Genomic DNA, 22,061 nt, shown 5'->3' on the forward strand with positions numbered 1-22,061 from the left:
CCTCTACCCAAGGACATCTCAGCCTTGAGAGGATTTCTGGGGCTCAGGGGTTATTACAGGAGGTTTGTCAAAGGCTATGGGCTCATAGACAAGCCACTCACAACAATGCTCAAAAATGACAGTTTCGAGTAGACAACCGAGGCTAGGGAAGCCTTTGAAGAACTGAAGCGAGCCATGACCAAGACACCTGTGTTGGCACTTCCCAATTTTGAGAGATCGTTTGAAGTTTATACAGATGCAAGCGGCGAAGGCATCAGTGCTGTGTTGGTCCAAGACCGAAGGCCTTTGGCCTTCATTTCCAAGGTACTCGGGCCTATGAAGAAAGCATGGAGTACCTATGCCCGAGAGCTATTGGCGGTGGTGCATGCTGTCAAGGTGTGGCGCCCATACCTCTTGGGGCGCAAGTTTACCATCATCACAGACCAGCAGGCCTTAAGGCATCTATTGCAGCAAAAAATTGTCACCCCGGAACAACAGAAGTTCCTTGTCAAATTGGTTGGCTTTGAGTATGACATAGTCTATCAACCAGGTAAGGAAAATAAGGTGGCTGATGCCTTAAGCCGCAGGGAAGGCAACCAACTACTTGAGGTAGTGGGAGATGATGAGGAGTCATCAAACTTGGCACTAAGCGGGGCAGAATGGCGAGTATGGGACAAGATCAGAGAGGCTACCAGATTGGATGCAAGGGCACTTGAGATCATTGAGCTCTTGGATGCCCAAGGGCAAGGGGTTGTAAACTACAAAATGAGAGATGGTCTGATCTTGTACAAGAACTATGTTTATGTGCCGAACGTTCCCAATCTCAGGAAGGAGATCCTAGATCACTTCCATAACAGTAATGAAGGTGGTCATTCTGGATGGTTGAAAACATACATCCGATTGAAGCATTTCTTCCATTGGGAAGGAATCAAGGTGATGTCAAGAGACTTGTGGCCAGCTGTGACATCTGTCAAAAGGCCAAGTATGACACTAGGCCAGAAGCGGGACTTCTCCAACCATTGCCAATTCCAAACAGAATTTGGGAGGACTTGGCTATGGATTTCATAGAGGGACTATCCATTAGTGCAGGGCATGAAGTGATTCTGGTGGTAGTAGACCAACTAAGCAAGTATGCCCACTTTATCCCTCTATATCACCCTTATACAGCCAAGTCAGTGGCTAAAGCCTTTGTCAACAACATTACTAAGCTGCATGGGTTTTCAAGGACCACAGTATCAGATCGGGACAGGGTCTTTATGAGTTCATTTTGGAGGCAGCTATTTGAATTACAAGACAGCAAGCTTAAGACGAGTTCCTCCTATCACCCACAAATGGATGGTCAATCTGAGGTGGTCAATAAGACTTTGGAACAATATTTGAGGTGCTTCTGTCCTGAAGAGCAAAGGAGATGGGCAGATTACCTTCCATGGGCAGAATTTTGGTATAACACCTCTTATCACTCTTCTATTAAGAAAAGCCCTTTTGAAGTCGTATATAGCAGACCACCACCACTCTTGGTCAGCTATGAAAATGGCTCAGCCAGTAATAATGAAGTAGAGCAGGAGTTGATTGATAGGGACGAGGTACTGGCCAAAGTTAAAAGAGAGCTCAAGAAGGCCCAAACTCGAATGAAGAAGTATCATGATCAGGGACGACGTGCTGTGTCCTTCAAAGTAGGCGACTATGTCTATTTGAAGCTTAGGCAGTTCGGGCAGAAGACCATGAGGAAAACTGCGAGTGCAAAGCTGAACCAGAAGTTCTATGGGCCTTATAGAGTGTTGGAGAAACTGGGCAGTGTTGCATACAAGCTTCAGCTTCCACCAACTTCACAATTGCACCCGGTATTCCACGTTTCCTTACTCAAGAAGAAGGTTGGAGATCCAAGTCTCATTGGGGAGGAATTACCCACAATGGATCAAGAGGGAAGGATCCTTATGAAGCCAAAGGAAGTGCTCGGATATAGGCTGCATCGAAGGGGCCGAGGGAGACCAAGGGTGTGGCAAGCATTAATCCTGTGGGAAGGATTATCAAAGGACGAGGCAACTTGGGAGGACTATGATGGGCTGGAGAAGAAGTATCCCCAATTGATCCTTGAGGGCAAGGATATGCTAAAAGGGAGGGGGAATGTCAAAACCCCAAGGCAGGAGGCCACGGGCCATGCCTTGACCAGCACCAGCCCATGCCAAGACAACACGCCAGCAGCACTGTTGGCGTCGCTTGATTGCCCACAGACTGAGCCCTTGGTGAATGCTAAACCACGGTCACCCTCCATCAGGCAGTGAACAGTAGGCGCGCGCACGCAAGCGAGGTTGTCACACCACACTCAGCGCACGGCTAGACTGCACGCACGCCTAGTGCGCGTGCGCAGCGGGCACGCATGGGCTATGCGCACACACCGCGTGCATGCATGGGCCGTGCGTAGGCACAAGGCCCATGCATGGCCTAGGCACCCGCATAGCGCACGCTTGCACACCCACCTTGGAATTGATGGTGCGGCTGCCTAGCAGGCCCACGCATGCTGGCATGCCGCTCAACACCCTGGTCTTGGCTAGGGCCTTGCTGCTCAACGCCTTGGTTGCTCAACGCCTTGGTCTTGACCAGGGCCATGCTGATCAACACCCTGGTTTTGGCCAGGGTCTTGCTAACCAACGCCCAGGCACCACAGCTTGGGCCATGCAAACCAATGCCCAGGCCCCACTGACCTGGGCCATGCAACAGTCTGTCATGCTTAAACCAACCACGGTCCAACCCAACGACTCACCAATGGCGCCCAGCCCACACAACCTGGGCCACACATGCAAGGAGCATGGACCAGCCAAGGCTAGCCCGACAGGCCAACCTGAAGATCCACACGTGCAAGCATGAAGCCTATCCTATGAGTCATCCTGGCCACCCATGGGCCACTGACAGCATGAGGCCTTAACCAGGAGGCGTGGGCCCAGAACCATTTTCCCTTTGTAATCGTTTTAGTTGCTTTCTAGTATAAGTGAGGCAATAGGCTATCACTTAGTTTTTATCTTTGAACATTTGGACGAATTTGGCTTGTAAGCCCCCATAGACACATTGGTGCTTTGTCACTTAGGCTCTATTGGGTGCAATCCATGAATCTCAAAGGAGAAGGCTCACCCTGTGCAATTCGTAAATCAGGGTAACCTATTGATTTCATTGTTTTCCTTTGATTAATGCATTGTTGAAGTATTTCAGCATTTTGGATTGTGCCTATTGCATCACATTCTCATTTGCTTGCTGATTATTTTGAACCGTTTGAGTGGGACATTGCTTAAGGCAGCCACGAGTTGCCATTGAAGGGCATCTGATCTGCACCAGGCCACCCTGGTCGAATTTGGAGCAAGGTCGGGGACAAGTTGACAGTTACCACCCACCAGCCAAGCCACACGCCCAGCCCTTGCCACCTGTCTAGCCACAACCGCTCCCCTACTTTGTAGGGAGTAACCAACCATCCCTTAAACCGCTCAGCCATCACCCACTCAGCCAACCCACTTAAACCACCCTTAGCCACGTGTGCTTCATCATCAGAAAACACCTGTGTGAAACTTGGTCAACCCCCCAAGCGAGTGACACATGTGCTTGACTTGGTCGGCCACCATCAGGAGACACCGGGTGCCTGACTTGGTCAGCCCACCAGCAGGAGCCACGTGTGCCTAACTTGGTCAGCCAGCCACTTAACCACATGATCCCACTCACAACCGTTTTTTACGATTCATCTACTACACATGCATGCATGCACGCCCAGTCACTAGAATCACACCTACCATCAACAACTGATCAATCATACGAACTTAGCCAACACTACCCATAACCATCACGGTCAAGCAAGTGGCAGCCCACATCGGTCATTGAGAAGCAAGAAGGGGCGCGACAGCTTGGTGTCTAGGATCTCGACCGAAGACCCTATCAGAGTGGCAACTAGCAAGTGTGTGACTTTCCCGTCTTCATGTGTTAGTTGCAACTTGTATTCGAGTCCATCTTTATCCCTTTCATAAAATATCTTTATAAATATCATCGTATTGAAATTGGAATGTGTCGAACACTATTTTGGCCTTTTCTTGCCTTTTTTTTTTTAATTTTATTTCTCGAGACATCCTTAAAAAAGATTTGAACATAAATTTGGCTTGGGTTGGCGTCCGAATTCAAACGAACCATTTGAACCTTACTACACGGTAACAGGATTTGGAGAGCGTGACTTTTATGGGCTTCTACTCTTTAGCAATCAATTTTGATAGTAAGTGGAAGGCAAGACTCTTTTATCGTTTTATGAAAGGTACTGAAAGTCGAGATATCTCAACACGTGACCTGACTAAATGAACACAATTAATCTTTTTAATGAAAAACGAAGTCAAACACATGAACTTGAGATATTAATAACAATTTCGTCTTAAAATATATATAATTTTTTTTTTTAAATTAATACGCTTTATGACAAACTTAAAATTTGTCCCATTCGTTGGTAATCTCGTCTAACTTACTTCACGGAAATATGGAAAATTTATTTCCTATTTTAAGAAGTATTAAAAAAATTTATTTACAAATAAGTATGAATAATACGTCGTTTATATAGTATAATTAAATTTAAAAAATAAATTTTAAAATGTGAATTTTACGAATTAATTCTTTGCATCTAAGTGATATAGATAGTGTTCTATGCCCAAGACTTACAAATAAAATAACCCAAACACTAAAATTTGACAGATTTGAAGGATGAAATGAAATAAAAATTTTATAAATAGTAATAAAATAGTTTGTGAATAGTAATGAAGTTTGAGTTGAATATTTTTAAATTTTGAAAAATGAGCAAAAAAGTTGAATAAAAAATATTATAAAATTAAAATATTGGAATAATATAATTTTATAATATTATTTTTATTTAAAGATTTGAAAATTTTTAAATTATTTTTTTTTTTTTTTAAATTTAAAAAAATTATAACGATTCATTTAAAAATTTTATATTTAAATTATATTTAAAAATAAAATGAGATTAAATGAGAATTTTGTATTTCATTTCATACCCTAAATCTATCCTTAAAGAATTATTATAAAAAATTAAAATTAAAAAACAAACATGAAAATATATTAAATAAATTTTGCAGATATTTCACAATCCTCATACAGTTACAACCCATGTACAATATCCAGCTTTTTTTCTTTCCTTGTTTTTCTCTCCAAGCTAAACTCATCGGCTAGGCTATTACCAGCACACACGCACACGTGTATATATATATATATATATTTTTTTTTTTAGAGAGCACACGTGTGTATATATGACGTATCAAAACACGCCCAATAACATATTAACAACTGGCAGAAACTGGTTTCTTAGATGACGAGGACGGTACCGGAGCTTGAACAAGCTCCTCTTCTTGATTCCGAAACACCCAACTCTCCACCGCCAGCTCGTCAGATTCCGGCACCTCCAGTACCGATATGTTTTCTCCCCTTCTCTTTCGGCCGGAAAAGGAATTTGGCGAAGACACTCCGGCCTCCAGAGGAAAATTCAATATGGCTTTACGACCCCTCATCTTGAAGGCAGCGCAATCATAGGCCTTGGCAGCATCAACATCAGTGTCAAAGGTTCCCAGCCAAGTCCGCCTCCCATTCCTGGTCGGGTCCCGGATCTCCGCTGCGTACTTACCCCACGGTCTACGTCGAACTCCCCTGTAATGCCTCCCCTGCTGCTGATCACCACAATCCGACACCTTCACGATCGAACCTTCAGCTGACTCGGGTGATTTGAGGTGGTTGATTTTCTTAAGCAGGTGTTTTGGAGTTGAGCTAATAATGAAAGTACCGGTTCCTGTATGGTAGTTTTGGTCGAAAATGGGAGAGTGGGATTCGGATTCGGATATGGGGCTTTCAGCTTCATGTTTGACGGGGTGAGAACAGATGGCTTTGGGTGCACTGAAATTGAGACTGTTGACAAAGGAATCCGTGGAGGTGAAGTCTCCGAGAAGGTGAAGCCGGATAAGCTCCAGGACCGAGGACTCACTCACCGCTTCCATTTCCGAGATAATAAGCAAGAAACAAAAAGAGTTGAGTTTGATCAAGCTGAAGGAAGATGCATTTTTTTCAAGGCTGGGTTGATTTATATAAAGAGAAGAGTAGTAATGTTACAGAAAAATGGTACGATCTAATCAGTGTCGATGTCAAAAGAGATGTGGGACTCGCCTGAATTTAATTATAATCTGCTGGACTATCCTCCAAAGCAAATTGGGATATCTCTCCTGTTTGTTCATCGGGATAACCTTATCCTCTCCATTTAATACAAATCATGAATTGGGAGTCTTTTTCATAAATTGAGATGAAAGCAAGCCGTTAATGGCTTCCAACTCCAAGTTGGTAATTGGCATCTAGCTAGTGGGAGAAATTGAATTCTTGTGTACAGAGCTCTGAGTCTGGACAAAACTTTCCTGCCATCCATCATATTCATCTTTCTCCTTCCAACTTGAAATATTGATCCTACGTGGACTGCTAAGGCGTTCTGACTTTTCTAAGACAAGATATCTTCAACTTGTGTGTTATGACCACAGAGAGATAGGTGTAAAGTGACAGATGCAAGCTATCTTAAGTTAAAACAAACTGAAACATACTTGTTGGTCTCTTAAACGTTTCTTAAATTTACTATTAAAAAATTAATTTTTTTATATAAATTTTATATTTATTTATATTCTACAAATAAATATACTATTTATATAATTTATGAATTTAAATATTATATTTATTCTTATAAAATAGAATATCTCTTATTTGAAGATATAATTATATAAAATGGCGTGAAAACGATGTGTTTGAAATTATAAAGTTTCGGCATCATCAACTTGGGCGCCCATGACGTATATATGGAATCAAGAATAGTAAAGCATTGATTAAGGGAAAGAAAAACAGATAAGGAATTGATTATTGGCTAAGTTTGTAGTTGCTTTGTATGGTTGGGTAATTGGTGATACCACGTCAGCAAAATTCTAGCGCTGATATTTTCTATGCTAATTTTGTACTTCTCCAAAGCCGTTATCGTAGAGAGGATATTTCCATCGTGGATTCTTTCAACTAAACCATCAACATGATTTATGAGAGGAAGAGAGAGAGAGAGAGTCTCTACAACATGATCTCTTACGAGGAGTTTGATCTAAGTCATTGGATGATACTTTCATACCGTACTGTTTGGGTTGACAAATAAGGGCTGCATTAGAGCTGAGTCTAGTAAATTTTATATCAATCTTGTTGAACCTTCGATCTTGTGTTGGGATCGTTTTTTAAAAATCAAAAATTTTATGTGCAGTCATTTTTGTGGACTCTTTTGTGCACTCCAGTGATATGATTGGTTGTGTATTAAAAAAAAATAATCCAACCAATCATATCAGTAGAGTGCGCAGAGAATATGCAAAAATAACTGTATGTAGCATTACTCTATCAATTTCTTTAAGATAAATTTGCCCCTACCAGTAATAATATGTACAAAAATTACAAGCGAGTTTGTCTTTAATACATAATGAATAAGTTTGTTTATCTAATTACGTTATGTACACATAAAATTAGACATGAATATTTTCTGATTTTACTATTCAATCAAAATATTAAAAATTTATTTTCTGCAGAATGGTCAAATCGTTATAACAAAGTTTTGAAGAAATAAAAAATTTTGGGAGAAAGAGAATTTCGAAATTTGCTTATGAGATCGTTCAATTCGTAGGCCAATAAATCTACTTATAAATGATCAACTGATGTGAATGGAAAGTTATAACTTTTCTTTTTATTCAATTTTCTCTCTTTATTTTTTAAAATTCCATAAAACATTACTAAAACTATCTGAGTACTATTCATAAAAGAGTTTTGCTACGTACAAATAAATTCGCGCACTAATCTGCATGTCAATACTGATTCTTTCATATTCAAAATTTAAATTAACATTGTTTTCAATAAAATTTACTTTTTAACCAATTACATTAGATTGATATATATATTATGCGTAGTTGTGCTTACAACTAGATTTTTCTTTCATAAAATTCTCATAACATCTCATTCTCCAAGCTTACCCTTATGGTATACACATAGACCCAAAATGTTAGAAGTATAAGCCATAGTTTATAAACTTTCCATAATTTCTCTTTTTCTAAAATAATTCATCCCTTTCAAATAAAACCTAAAAATAATTTTAATAATAAATAACAAATATATATTATTTAAAAAATATTTCCAACACATTTTAGTGTACCGTGTTGAACCATGCTAAATAATGTATATTGATTAATGTAGTTTCTTTACTTTACTTTTCAACGTCTTTTTGTTTTTAGTAGCTTCCTTACACTCGAATTTTGTACGTACGGTTGACGTGTTACCAATGTTTGCTGGAATTAGTTTTTGAACTTTGAAGTAATTGCTAAAATCAATCACTAGCAGTAGCCGTGGATCTCCAGCATTATGGTTATTTATTGGGCCTTGGGCTACTAGCGGGGGGAATAAATATTCAGAATTCTTCCCATTAATCTACATAAGCATGGGTCTAAATTTGGCAGGAGACCCAACCCATCAAGAAACTCGAAGGAGAATTTTAAAACAAAATCATTTTAAAAATGAAATTTAAACAATATAAAATATAAAGGACCATAATCACATTTTAATCTAAATTCAATAGACAAATCAAACCGCATGATGTGATCAGATAAGGAAAAGCATTAATATTATTTTTATTTTAAATGAATAAAATAATTAAACATTTTCAAGCTGACTTCTCTAGTCCAATACCCCCAAAAAGAAAAAACAATTAAACATTGCCAAGGCCCCAAAAATAAAAATAAAATAAAATGAATTCAACATGATTTGAGAGCTGAGACTCTTCTAATGCGGCCTTTCTTAAGAGACAGAGTGTGGAAAATATTTTCCTTGTTTATTCATTGATTTCATACACGTATATAAGCTCGAGTAAAATAAATCATACATGGAAAGAAAAATGATTTGTTGTACATAGAATATGTAACGGCTAATTAGCTAAAATCATGGGATTGCTAGAATTTTAGAATGTTGCGAGGATGAGGGAATTTGATTTGGTAATAGTCCCCCTCAAGTTGGCGCATGAAGATCCGTAATGCCCAACTTGCGAAATAGATGATGAAAAAGATCACTACCCAAAGCTTTGGTGAAGATGTCGGCGAGTTGCTCGGAAGAGGATAAGTGAGCGATGGTGAGAAGACTAGAGCAAAGTTTGTCACAAACAATGTGGCAATCGATCTCGATACGTTTGGTGCGTTCATAGAAGACAGGGTTGTGAGCAATGTAGATAGCAGATTGGTTGCCGCAGTAGAGAGTCATGGGACCTTTGTCTAAGATGCCAAGATCACGAAAAAGTTGTTGCAACCATACTAGTTTACAAGTGGTGACAGCCATGGCACGGTATTCGACTTTAGTAGAGGAACGAGCAACTGTAGTCTGCTTCTTGGTGCGCCATGAAATAGGACTAGAGCCAAGAGTGATAAAAAAAAAAAAAAAAAACCAGTGGTAGAGCATCGGGTGGTGAGGCAGCTGACCCAATCAGAATCTGTGTAGGCACAAACATGAAGATCATTTGAAGAGGAGAAAAAAATGACTTGGCCTAGAGTGCCTTTGATATAGCAGAGAACACAAGTAGCAGCTGTCCACTGAGAAATTCTAGGAACATGTATGAATTGGCTGAGGATGTTGACGAAAAAGACTATATCAGGGCGAGTAATGGCGAGATAAATGAGTCGTCCAACTAATCGTCAATAAGGTGCATGATCAAGAAGTAAATCCCCATTAGTATCATTGAGCTTCAAGTTCTGTTCCATAGGAAAGGAACAAGGCGAGAAGCAAGCTGATCACTATCGACAAGAATATCCAGGGCATATTTTCACTGATTAAGAAAAGAGCAATGCTACATACAGTCGTGGAATTGCAAACGCCGCGCAATCGCTTTGAAAAAAAGTGGGGTCCACGATTAAAAAGTTAGTTTTTTTCATGTGGGTCCCATATTAATTCATTTTTTTCAAAGCGACTGCACACCGCTTGCACAACTACGACTGCAAATATCATTTCTCTTAAGAAAAATACCTGAAGGTGATCGAGTGACTTCAAGAACAAGGAAGTATTTGAGAGGTCCAAAGTCCTAGGTTTTGAAGTGAGTAAAAATAATAGTCTTGAAGAAAGTGACTTGAGAGAGATCATTACCAACAACCAAGATGTCATCGACATATACCAAGATAATAGTGAGACTAGTTGTAGTAAGCAAGGTAAATAGAGAGTGATCGGCCTGAGATTAAACAAAACCTGCATTAAGAAGAACAAATGTTAGTTTAAAAAATCAATTCCAAGAGGCTTGCTTGAGGCCAAAGAGGGATTTTCAGAGGCGACATACACGGGTCTCCCTCTTAATAAAGTAGCCTAGTGGAGGTTGCATGTAAACTTCATCATCAAGTTCACCATGCAAAAAGACATTGTGAACATCCATTTGGTGAATGATCCAATTCTTGGTGGCAACAATAGCTAGAACGCAGCGGACTGTGGTCATTTTGGCAACTGGAGCGAAGGTTTCATGATAGTCTATACCTTCCACCTGAGTGTAGTCATTGGCGACAAGTCGGGCTTTATAGCTCTCAATGGTACCATCAACGTTGAGATTGGTCTTGAAAACCCATTTGCAATCAATGAGTTTTTTGCTAGGAGGGAGGGGTTCAAGTGTCCAAGTGGAGTTTTCCTCAAGGGCATGAAGTTCGGAGGCCATAACTTCATGCCAATGAGAGTGACATTTGGCTTCGGAGTAACATGTAGGCTTAACAGAAGTAGTAAGAGCAATTAAGAATGAATGATGAGCATGTGAAAAATGAGACTATGAAAAGAAAGCAGATAAGGAATGAGAAGTACCTAAGGATTGTGCAGCGGTTGAAGATGCAGTGGACTCCATAGAAATAGTAGGACAGACATAATCAAGAAGATAAGTAGGATGGGTGATAGTACGGCAAGGGCGAGAAGGAATAGGGGAGGTGGGATTTGAAGAGGGAAGAGAATAATTGGGGTTCAGGTCTGTAGGTGTGATCAGTGTAGGAGTAGATGAGGAAATGAGTTCGAAAATAGGTAAATATGAAATTTGGGATGGGTTGGGATGGGAAGGAACAGAGTGTTGAAAAGGAAATTAAACTTCATGAAAAGTGACATCACGTGAGTAAACAATGGAGTCAGTGTCAAGGTTATATAATTTTTAAGATTTATGGTTGCTAGGATAACCAATAAAGATACAACAAGATGCTCGAAGAGAAAATTTGTCGCAATGAGCAGTAAGGGTCTAAGCATAATAAAGACAACCAAAGACACGTAGATGGGAGTATGTGGGTGCAGTATTGAGAATGAGTTGAAAAGGATTTTTATTTTAAATGGACTGACTAGGTGTCCTATTGATGAGATAAGCAGCAGCAAGAACACATTCTTCCCAAAATTTAAGGGTAAATGGGCTTGAAAATGGAGACTTTGAGCAACATTCAAGAGGTGCCTATGTTTATGTTCCGCAACACCGTTTTGTTGAGAAATTTCAGCACATGTATGTTCATGAAGGATGTCATGATCATGAAAGTAGGTTTGAATATTTTTGGAAAGAAATTCCTAACCATTATCGGTACGAATAATTTTAACCCTTGGAGTTGTATTGATTTTTTACAAGAGCAAATAAATGCATTAAATGACTAAAAGTTTTTTTTATTTAAAACGCATTAAATAAATTCATGTAGTGCGAGAAAATCGTCAACTATAGTAAAAAATAATGAGCACAACAAATAGGGGTAGTAAGATAACCGCCCCAAATATCACAATGCAATCGATGAAAAGGAATTAAACTTTTATTCGCATGAATTGGATAAGGTAAACCAGTGTGCTTAGAATGAGCACAAGTATCACAATAAGAAAGAGTACATGGACTATCAAAAATAGAAGGAATAGTAAAGCTTGAAGGGTGACCTAGACGACAATGCTATAGGGCCTTATTATCAATTTTATGAAATGAGAAAGCAATATATTTTTTGGGCCAAAAAATGTAGAGTCCATTGCAAACTTCACCCACTCTAATCAGCCTCTTCAACTGAAGGTCCTGAAAAAAAACAATAAGAAGATGAGAAGGTAGCGACACAAGATAAGTGAGTGGTGAGATAAGGGATAAAAAGGAGATTCAAGCAAAAATTAGGAACGTAAAGGACATTATGAAGGGTGAGATTTTCAGAGAGAGAAACAGATCCAATCCCTTCAATAGAAATGGTCTCTCCCGTGGGTAATCGAATGGACCGAGCCATGGGTGGTGGTCGAAGGGTCGAGAAAAGAGAGGGCAGCGATCCAATCTTGCTGTGGATTAAAAGCAGACGGCAGCGAGATGGAGTTACTCACAAACTGCTCAACAGAGGGAGGTTGAAGAAGAGCCATGAGCTGCTAGTAATTTTCTGGTGAGAGGCTTGGGATCGGACTCGAGTTAGCACCTGCAAGATTGGCAGTAGCAGGCAGCTTCCCAAGAATAGAAGGAATACGATTGTTGCGAGGTTCTCGGCCAGGAAGGTAGCTGATGATATGCCAACAACAGTGATGAAGGTGACCTTCTTTGCCACACTCGGTGCATTTGAGAGGGGGTTTATCGGAATGAAAGGCTCGAGCAGCAATGGCTAGATTTTCGGATGGCTAATGGGTAACATGGAGGAGGTGTTGTTTTTGTTCTTGGAAAAGGATGGAAAAAACTTTGTTGAGATGAGGAAGGGATCAGTGACAAGGATTTGGGTGCAAAGAGCAGCGAATGAGTTGTTAAGGCCCAGTAGAAACTGGAACACACGCTCATCCTCAGGCCTTTTTTCTACAGTGTTTGCATCGGTGGGGGGTTGAAGGCTGCCGAGTTCATTCCATAATTGCATGAAGCTATTATAGTAGTTTGGGATGAAAAGTTGGTTTTGGTAAAGATTAGAGATTTCTCGTTTGAGATGAAAGAGACGAGTGTTGTTTTCATGACAAAATTGAAACCCAAGGTTTAACAAACATCAAGAAGATCATCATGGTAGTCTAGAGAGTTGGCAAGGGAAGGATTTATGGTGTTGAGAATCCAAGTGAGGACCATGTCTTTGGTCCTACTCCATTGAGCATATTCGATGGAGGTGGTAGCTGGTGGTTTAAGAGTGCCATCAACAAAACAAAGTTTGTTTTTGACATTTAGGGCACGGCAAAAAGCACCTTGCCATTTGAGAAAATTGTTACCAGTGAAATGACCAGAAATAAGAACGAGGCTAATAGAGTCAGAGAGATGAAGGAGATATGGAGAAGGAGAAGAAGAGGAATCATCAGAAGAGGAAGTCATGGAAGGGAAGCAAAGGTATGTCAAGGTCAATATTTGGTTGATACCATGTTAAGAGACAAAGTGTGTAAAATATTTTCCTTATTTATTCATTGATTTCATACACGTATATAAGCTTGAGCAAAATAAATCATACATGGAAAGAAAAATGATTTGCTGTACAAAAATATGTAACGGCTAATTAGCAAAAACCATGGAATTGCTGGAATTGTAGAACGTTGAGAGGATGAGGGAATTTGATTTGGTAATAGCCTTCACATACCCCGGTCTAACTTGACGGCGTTAACGGATGAACCGCCGCCGAAACACTCTCTGCCATTGCTTCCCGACCAGGCTCCGCCACCTCTTTCTTCAACTCTTTTCTCTCTACAGTGTCGTTCGTCTCTTCACTCTCTCTCTCTCTCTCTCTCTCTCTCTCTCTCTCTCTCTCTCTCTCTCTCTCTCTCTCTCTCTCTCTCTCTCTTTCTTTTCATTCCGACATTCAGTGCGGAATTTGTATCATATTCCGAAGAGTTTGCAGCAATCTCTAGTGGAAAATTCACTTTGGCTTTAGCTCCACGCAGCTTGAATGCAGCTCGGTCGTAAGCTTTTGCTGCTTCAATGGCGGTATCGAACGTTCCGAGCCATACCCTTGAGCCTTTCCTATTGGGGTCCCGTATCTCTGCAGCAAACTTTCCCCATGGCCGTCTCCGGACTCCCCTATAGTGCTCATAACTTTCATTAGGATGATCCGAAACGTTCAAGTTACCTCCATTTTCCAACATGGGTTGTGAGTGTTGACCGAAGGTTGTCGGAGGTATTGCAAGGTTTAAGGATGGTCTGCGGTGGCTTAAGTTGGAAGGTTTTGGGGAATTTGAGATGAAAGTTGTTGGTTTTGTGTCGAGGTCAGAGCTGGTTTGGTCGAATGAATTTGAAGGATAGGTGATGGGTTCTTCCTTGGCGAGCAAATAACCAGAGACTTCAACATCAGTGTTGATGCTGCCATTTTTGAGGTCGAAAGTTTGGGTGGACTGGTTTTGGGAGATACCGGAGTAAAAAACATCGAGATCGGAGATGAAGCTCTCCATGGAGATAAAGTCACTCGAAAGATGCTGTCTGATGAGTTCTAAGGTTGAAGCTTCCTCCAAAGATGTCATTTACAGTAGTACTGAAGGAGTTTTGGTTGTAACTTGTGCGTGTGATGCTCTGCGAGAGGGAATGGAAATTCGATAGGATCAATGAGGAGGAGGCAGGGCTTCTTGAGTTGAAGAAAAGGGAGCTACATATAAGAAGGTACGAACTCTGTGCGGCTTTCACGGTTGGTTCCCGGATAGAGGAAAGAAGCATCGTTCGGCATTTCCAATCATGCAAATTGCAATCTGCATGGTGGAGAGCTCGACCCATCTCTCTGTTTGTCAGTATCTATATCTATTACAGTCCAATCATTCGTGCCACTCTGTTTGAATTTTGACTGAGGCAGTGGAGTCCTTATCCCCTTGATCCAGAATTGAGAGGGAAGCAAAAGCATCTCTCACTCACACTGCCACAAGTCATGACATCCAAGTTGGTTGTGGAATTTGGCATCAAGCCAAGGCAACTAGTGATTGTACATAGACAGACAGCCAAGGGCGTTTGTCTGAGACAAGAAATCTGCAACTTGTTTTGTAGGGGCTAGGGAGATGGGACCCCATGCATGTAACACTCGACTCATAAGCCAAGATCGAGAATGGATGAGACTTGAGAGCAATATTTGACTTCAACGACAAGTCTGCACTGACCACTTACCAGCTTTGAAAAGTCGTTCTTCTCCTCTTGCATTTATGACACATGGGGAATAATAGAGTTAATCCCATACCAAACACCTGTTAATAAATAAATAAACAATAAAATAGGTGTGTGGTGGGGATAATTTTTCGTATTGTTCGCTCATAAAGAATTTTTATCTTAAATATAAAATTTTTATCTTATTATTATAATTTTTTTAAATTTTTATATAAAATATAATAAATAATTTAACTTTTTTCTTATTTTTTTAAATCTTAAAATAATAATAATAATAAAATATAATATTTTAATATTTAATTTTAAAACTCAAAATTTTCATTTAAAAAATCTGGTCAAGCAAAACCTAAGATTCAACTGACTGCGCTTGTCTAAGCTCCGCTTAGTTAGAAAAATCAAATCCAATTTTCTCGTTCTATCTTTTTTATTCGTAAAAATTATTCGTAAAAAAATTGATACAAAGACAACAATTTCACAATTGTTTTATTCAAAAAATTAATAAAATAAGAAAAATGTTAGATATAATCGGCAACTCTCACATGCTCTTTTAAAAAAAAAAAATTACTATTTGCTTTCCAAATTTTTATGTTTAAACAAAAAATTACAAAGCTTACATTTATTTCGACTGTAAATATTATTTTTTATTAAAAAAATTAGTACTTTATTAAATAAATGTGCAAAAGTTATACGTATAGTACATTTATAATTTAAGAAAAGTCTATTTACAAGTACACTTGTATATTAATATATGTATTAATTTATTATGATTAATAAAAAATAAATTTTATTAAAAATAATATTAATTTAAATTTTAAATATAAAAAAATAATATTAATATATAAATTAGTATGTAATTTTATTTATATATAGTAAGACTGTATAATTTATGATAGCCGGAAAGGACAAACAAAGGGAAAGGTGACAATGTAAAGACGCCGTGGAAGACCGGGCCTGAAGGGGCCACATAGAATAGGCCACAAGAACACGAAGGGTGGTAAACAGAGTCCTGTTGTACGGTCCACGACAGGGGGTACACAATAAATCGGCCTTCGAAACATGTTGAAGGCCCACCACGCCCATCAGTTCGATTTGCCCAAATGAAATATAAGCTCGATAAATAAAGCGGCGAGAAGTAGGCGTCGCAATAGAAGGGAGGAAGTAGAATTTTGACAAATCCTCTGTTTTGAGTTGGACATCGGAGCTTCCTCTCATAGAGACCCCGTTTCAACATGCTCTTGTACTTTTCTTCGCGTGTGCTCACTTTGCAGGTTCTGATCAATGTATGCATTTCGGCGCGAACTCCGCCACATTTTATTTATATTTTGGCATCGGATTTCGACGTTGACAGAAATTGAAAGAATATATAAATGAAATATAAATAAGGAGGAGAATTCGAGAGTGATTGATAACAGTCAAAGTCAATAAAGGACTAATAATAACTTAAAATGAGTTAATAATGGTTTAAATATGGCATCAGGCTCACTAATAAAAATACTCGAAGAGTCAAAATGTATAAATTTGATACGAAACATAGTCAAATGTAAGGGCGTAAGCCAGTCGACCGAAAAAACCCAGACCGATCAATTTGGATCGAATCGGATCAAACTTGAAACCGATTGATCTCAATCTCAAAAATTATGGATTAAAACCATTCAGTTCGATCATAGAGTTTATAAATTTTGAATCGGACCCAATGTTCCGAATAAAAGGAAAATGGATATATAAAATACAGATACAATATTTGTTGCTTATATATATAATAAATAAATACTTAAAAACTCTGTATATTTCAAATTCGGTTGACATCTTTAGAGAATCTTGATCCGGAGCTGACGCCCCAATCAACGAACACACACAGTAATCGTAGGCCCTTAAATGAACATTGAACACTGAGCTGCGGAGGAAAAGAAAAGCCCTTCATTACCATAGAAGAACAAACGTACTCACATAAACCCCAAACCACATCTCTCTGTATTTACATTTAGCACACTTCTTTTGTTTTAATCTTTCTATTTTTTAGAAGTCCAGAAGGCAGTGTTTCTGGTATCACTCGAGTGTGACTCTTCCCATTTGTACGAATTTAGTGAACTCCGTGATGCCACCATTCGCTGCGTATGCGCAGCCTCTCTCTCTCATACGGAGCTGTCTTGGTCCAGAGTCCATGTCGGGATCAGGATGCGGAGAATGAGATAGCGGAAGTGGTAACGGACTCCTCTCATGTAACCATAACCTGAGAGTATCCCAACGAGGGATGCGGAGATAACGGCGATAACAGAGGCACGCTGAAAATTCCATTCACGTCAGAATCCCAAAACTCGGTCCAACTTGACGGCGTTAACGGACGAGCCGCCGCCGAAACACTCTCTGCCTTTATTTCCCGACCAGGCTCCACTGGCTCTTCCTTCAACTCCTTTCTCTGTACAGTACTGTTTGTGATATCTTCACTATCGCTCTCTCTCCTTCTCTTCTTTCCGACGCTCAAATCAGAATTATCATACTCCGAAGAATTCGCGGCAATTTCTAGTGGAAAATTCAGGATGGCTTTGCTTCCACGCAGCTTAAACGCGGCCCGATCGTAAGCTTTTGCTGCTTCTATGGCCGTATCGAACGTTCCGAGCCACACCCGCGAGCCTTTCCTATTGGGGTCGCGTATCTCAGCCGCAAACTTCCCCCACGGCCGTCTCCGGACTCCCCTGTAATGCTTACTTTCATTATTACCAGCAACGTTCAGGTTACTTCCGGTTTCCGGCATGGTCTTTGAATCTAAACCGAATGGTGTTGGTGGTATTTCGAGGTTTAAGGATGGTCTGCGATGGCTTAAATTGGAAGGTTTTGGGGGATTTGAGCGGAAGGTTGTGGGTTTTATGTCGAGGTCAGAGTTGGTTTGGTCAAAAGAATTGGAAGAATAGGTGATGGGTTCTTCCTTGGGGACCAAATAAGCAGAGGTTTCAACATCAGTGCTGATGTTGCCATTTTTTCGGTCCGAAGTTTTGGTTGACCGGTTTTGGGAGGTGTTGGAGTTAAAAACATGGAGATTGGAGATGAAGCTCTCCATGGAGGTAAAGTCACTCAGAAGATGTTGTCTAATGAGTTCTAGGGTTGAAGCTTCCTCTAAAGAAGCCATTTACAGCAGTACCGGTGGTTCTGGTTGTGAGGGTGATGCTTCGAGTGTATGAGATAGAGAGGAAATTCAGAGAGAGAGAAGAAGAAGAAGAATAAATTGAAATATAGGATTAATGAGAAGAAGGGGTTTTGAGTGGAAGAAACTAGTGTGCTGGAGCTATATATAAGGGACGAATTTTATCGCTGGAAACAGGGATACCGGCTTTCGAATGAGGTTCCTGGATGGAGGAAAGAACTAAGAAGCATCGTTCGGCTAATAGCAATTGCGGAGCCCTCACGTTTCATGTCTGATCTTTTGGTATGGGTCCCCCGTCCACCATATGCAGGTCCCCCATTAACAAAGCTGGTTCCGGGGTCCTTCCAGCGAAGCAAAAAGCCGTGACGGAAGAGGATTTTAGTTTATTTAATCATTAATCAGTCGACCGGGATTACAATAATGCAATATCCCCACGTGCTCGAAAACGATTCCAACTTGTTTTTTCAAAGTTCAAACTTTTTGTCTTTCTTTTTTCTTTTTAATTTGAGCAGATCTGGGAGAGACATCACCGTCGTCGCGCCAGGTAGAAACTTTGTCGTTTATGGGATTAAAAATAAAAGTCTTCTTTATAAATTGTGGATCCAATAAAGATGAATATCGTGGTCCGATATGTATAGCATGTGATATATTAGTTTAGAAGTTTTGCTATATATATATAAAAAATAAAATTGTGTATTAATTTACATATTTACATATTAATATATATTAACTAAATTTTGCTTTTGGTTAGATGTGATTTGTATATATATTTGATTTTTTTTTTTAATCCCATAAGCGGGCGCGTTGTTTCTCGGGAAATATATGGGCTGGTTAGCTGGACCATGAAAGGATAAGGGGGAGCAACTAGCAAGCGAAAGTGTTTTGAGCTTTACACGGCGGATTCTTTATTCATTCTTTAAAATATATTAATATAATTTATTTTTTTATTACACATATTAATTTTAACAATATATCATATTTTAACTTAATTAATTTTTCTTTCGAATCATTTAAATATTATATTTTTTAATATTTTTTTCTCTAATAGAAAATCAATAACAAGAAAGTAAAATTAATTTGAAATATTTATAATGATAAATAGTTTCCTCTACATTTAATGGATTCCTCTAACAAAATGTAAAATAAAAAATAGAATACAAGATCCATTTGAGAATATTTTTGATAGAATTTTTTTATATTTTAAAGAAAATTATATTATAAAGTATTTATTGGGAGTGCTCCAATAGATAGGATGGCAAGCTACTAACAAGGTGGTAATTTAATTGATACGAACTGTATTTTATAACTTTGATGTCAGGAATTCAAGTTAATATATAAATTGAAAACACTTGTAATGGTAAAATCCAACTTTTGAGGCCATGATACGAGTTTTGGACCAAATTGATACTTTGGAGATGTTGTGGTGATAAATTTATCATTTAAGCAGTAGTTATAGTTCAAATCAAATATTCTATAGTGGGAAGAGCTTCCTATAATTACGCTCAAAAAAATTGCTACGTTGGTCACCTACTTATGCAAGATGGTTTGAATCAACTAATGCATTTTGATAGAAAATATATATTTAAAATCGAAATAGTTTCTCTTCCCTGAAGTCCAAAACATGCGTCCGTGGCCACAATAAATTTAAACAACTCCGCAAGTTGGATTTCGTTGCACAAGATAATGTATTTTTAGTTGCACGAGCTTTATTGAAGTTTGTTTTTTTGTTTTTTTATCATTTCCTTCTTGATTATTGAATTTTCCTTCTCACGGTTGCATTATTGGCTCTTACCAATGAGGTCATCCACAACGTGTGGGGTGCATGCTCACTGCTATGATTGTCCTAAAACACCCCCCAACAAATTCAAAAATTGCTTTTTGACCGTCGAGAACTAATTCAAGAATTAACCATGTGTTGTTGAATATTGACTTTGGTACCAAAAATATGCGAAGTGATCATCCACTTGCCGAAACGACATGCAGAAAATATAATAATATATAAAATAATATAATATATATCCACTTGCACAGCAGCATAAATTACTTTTGTCAACTTGACAAGCGTCACCGCCCCTTGTGAGGAACTGCCTGTAATCTGCACGCATGTACATTCCCAAAGACGATGAACGCGAGCGAATTTTGCGAATGAGGAGTCCTAGCTAGCCGTATATTACTTCGGCACGCTATCTACTTATATTATAAGAATAATGGACAGTCACGTTTAAAGTGAAGATGATGGCCGCAAACTGAAAATAGGTGGAATGGATAAAATATCCAAGTCCCAAATAAATATCTAGCTCATCAAATAGCCTCTTTTAAGATGAAGAAAATAAAAGAAAAAGAAAAAAATAGAGAAAATAGACAAAAGGTTGAGAAGAGTAGTATATTATAATGGACTCTCATTTTCCTAAATTTTTGTAGATGTAGGTATAACATCGAACTACATAAATTTGGGTGTCATTATTTCTTTATCTTCTATACGTTTATTTACTATTTGCCACCATGTATGTATGCATTAACATCGTATAACCGCACCAAACTATAATTGAGGGCTCCATTCTATACTAATTTAGGCACAAATAATCTTTAAAAGTCGAAAATGTATCTTTCTCTTATTCTGATCAATTGTACTATTTTTAGGCATAAACAATAGGAATATTATATATACACACATATATACTAATAAAGATATCACGTATCTCGATCGAAGATGGCATAACCAACCAATATGTCGATTGGACCGGTCTTGTTCGGTGATCTTGAGTAGGGGTTATCTTTTTTCGATACCAACGTGTTTGTCATATTGAATTTGCTGGTGACTTTGAGTAAGAAATATTTTATTGCGATGTTTGGAATTTTTTAGCAATGTTTCAATCGACTAAGTAATAAAGGAGATTAATGTTTTAAATATTAGATAATTTGGCATATGTAATGGTCAACAGTGATCATGATAGACTGAGTAACTTCTATTAAAAACTGCAAATAAATTAAGATATGTTTAGGGCTCCATTGTCGGGAATTTAAAACCTTGTATGTTATTAATTACCGGGAGTATTAGTTCATAAATTTGCATTTATATTATATTTTAGTATTCTCAGAAAATATTTATTTTAATAAACTACAATGCTAAGTACTAATGATAAAAGAAACATAATAACAATTTCAAGAAGTAACAAAACCACAGTAATATCTTTTAATGTTAATTATTACTAATTAATTTTGATTAAGGACCCCACGATGTCGCTGCCACCATTTTGTCGTTTAGAATCTGACTCAAATTTTGCGGCAAAGGCCTTTGATCCAGTTTGGTTCTCAACCTAATTAATCTCAATTTATTTTATTTAATTATTATAATTTTTTTAAATTTTAATATAAAATATAATAAATAATTTAATTTTTTTAATCTAATAATAATAATATTATTAAAAAATAATATTATAATAATATTTTATTAAAATTTTAACTTTTATCTCAATTTAATTTAACTCACTTAATATCTAAACTTAAAATAAAAATTTTAAAATTTAAGATAAAATAGATGTCGCTGCCACCATTTTGTCGTTTAGAAGCTGACTCAAATTTTGCGGCGAAGGCCTTTGACCCAGTTAGATTCTCAATCCATTTAATTTCAATTTATTTTATTTAATTATTATAATTTTTTTAAATTTTAATATAAAATATAATAAATAATTTAATTTTTTAATTTTATAATAATAATAATATTAAAAAATAATATTATAATAATATTTTATTAAAATTTTAACTTTTATCTTAATTTAATTTAACTCAACCTAATATCAAAACGTAATGTAAGATGAAAATTTTAAAATTTAAAATATAATATTA

At 38.0% G+C, this 22,061-nt stretch overlaps 3 protein-coding genes across 3 annotated transcripts; all 3 read right to left on the reverse strand.

The window, feature by feature from the left end:
• Positions 1-5,046: 5,046 nt before the first annotated feature.
• LOC122318006 (ethylene-responsive transcription factor ERF106-like) lies at positions 5,047-6,368 on the reverse strand. Its single transcript, XM_043135124.1, has one exon. It carries the CDS (start codon positions 5,994-5,996, stop codon positions 5,289-5,291), a length of 708 nt encoding a protein of 235 aa, XP_042991058.1. The 5' UTR covers positions 5,997-6,368; the 3' UTR covers positions 5,047-5,288.
• Positions 6,369-12,053: 5,685 nt separating this feature from the next.
• Positions 12,054-14,723, reverse strand: LOC122318739 (ethylene-responsive transcription factor 5-like). The gene is made up of 3 exons (XM_043136327.1): positions 13,733-14,723; positions 12,459-12,538; positions 12,054-12,079 (listed from the first exon to the last, which is right to left on the reverse strand). Exons 1-3 carry the CDS (start codon positions 14,449-14,451, stop codon positions 12,054-12,056), a joined length of 825 nt encoding a protein of 274 aa, XP_042992261.1. The 5' UTR covers positions 14,452-14,723.
• A 2,110-nt stretch (positions 14,724-16,833) lies between these two features.
• Positions 16,834-18,339, reverse strand: LOC122319385 (ethylene-responsive transcription factor ERF105-like). Its single transcript, XM_043137440.1, has one exon. The coding sequence runs from the start codon at positions 18,198-18,200 to the stop codon at positions 17,292-17,294; it is 909 nt and encodes a 302-aa protein (XP_042993374.1). The 5' UTR covers positions 18,201-18,339; the 3' UTR covers positions 16,834-17,291.
• Positions 18,340-22,061: the final 3,722 nt, after the last annotated feature.

This window comes from Carya illinoinensis, chromosome 8, assembly GCF_018687715.1.
Source record: "Carya illinoinensis cultivar Pawnee chromosome 8, C.illinoinensisPawnee_v1, whole genome shotgun sequence".
Lineage (NCBI taxonomy): Eukaryota > Viridiplantae > Streptophyta > Magnoliopsida > Fagales > Juglandaceae > Carya > Carya illinoinensis.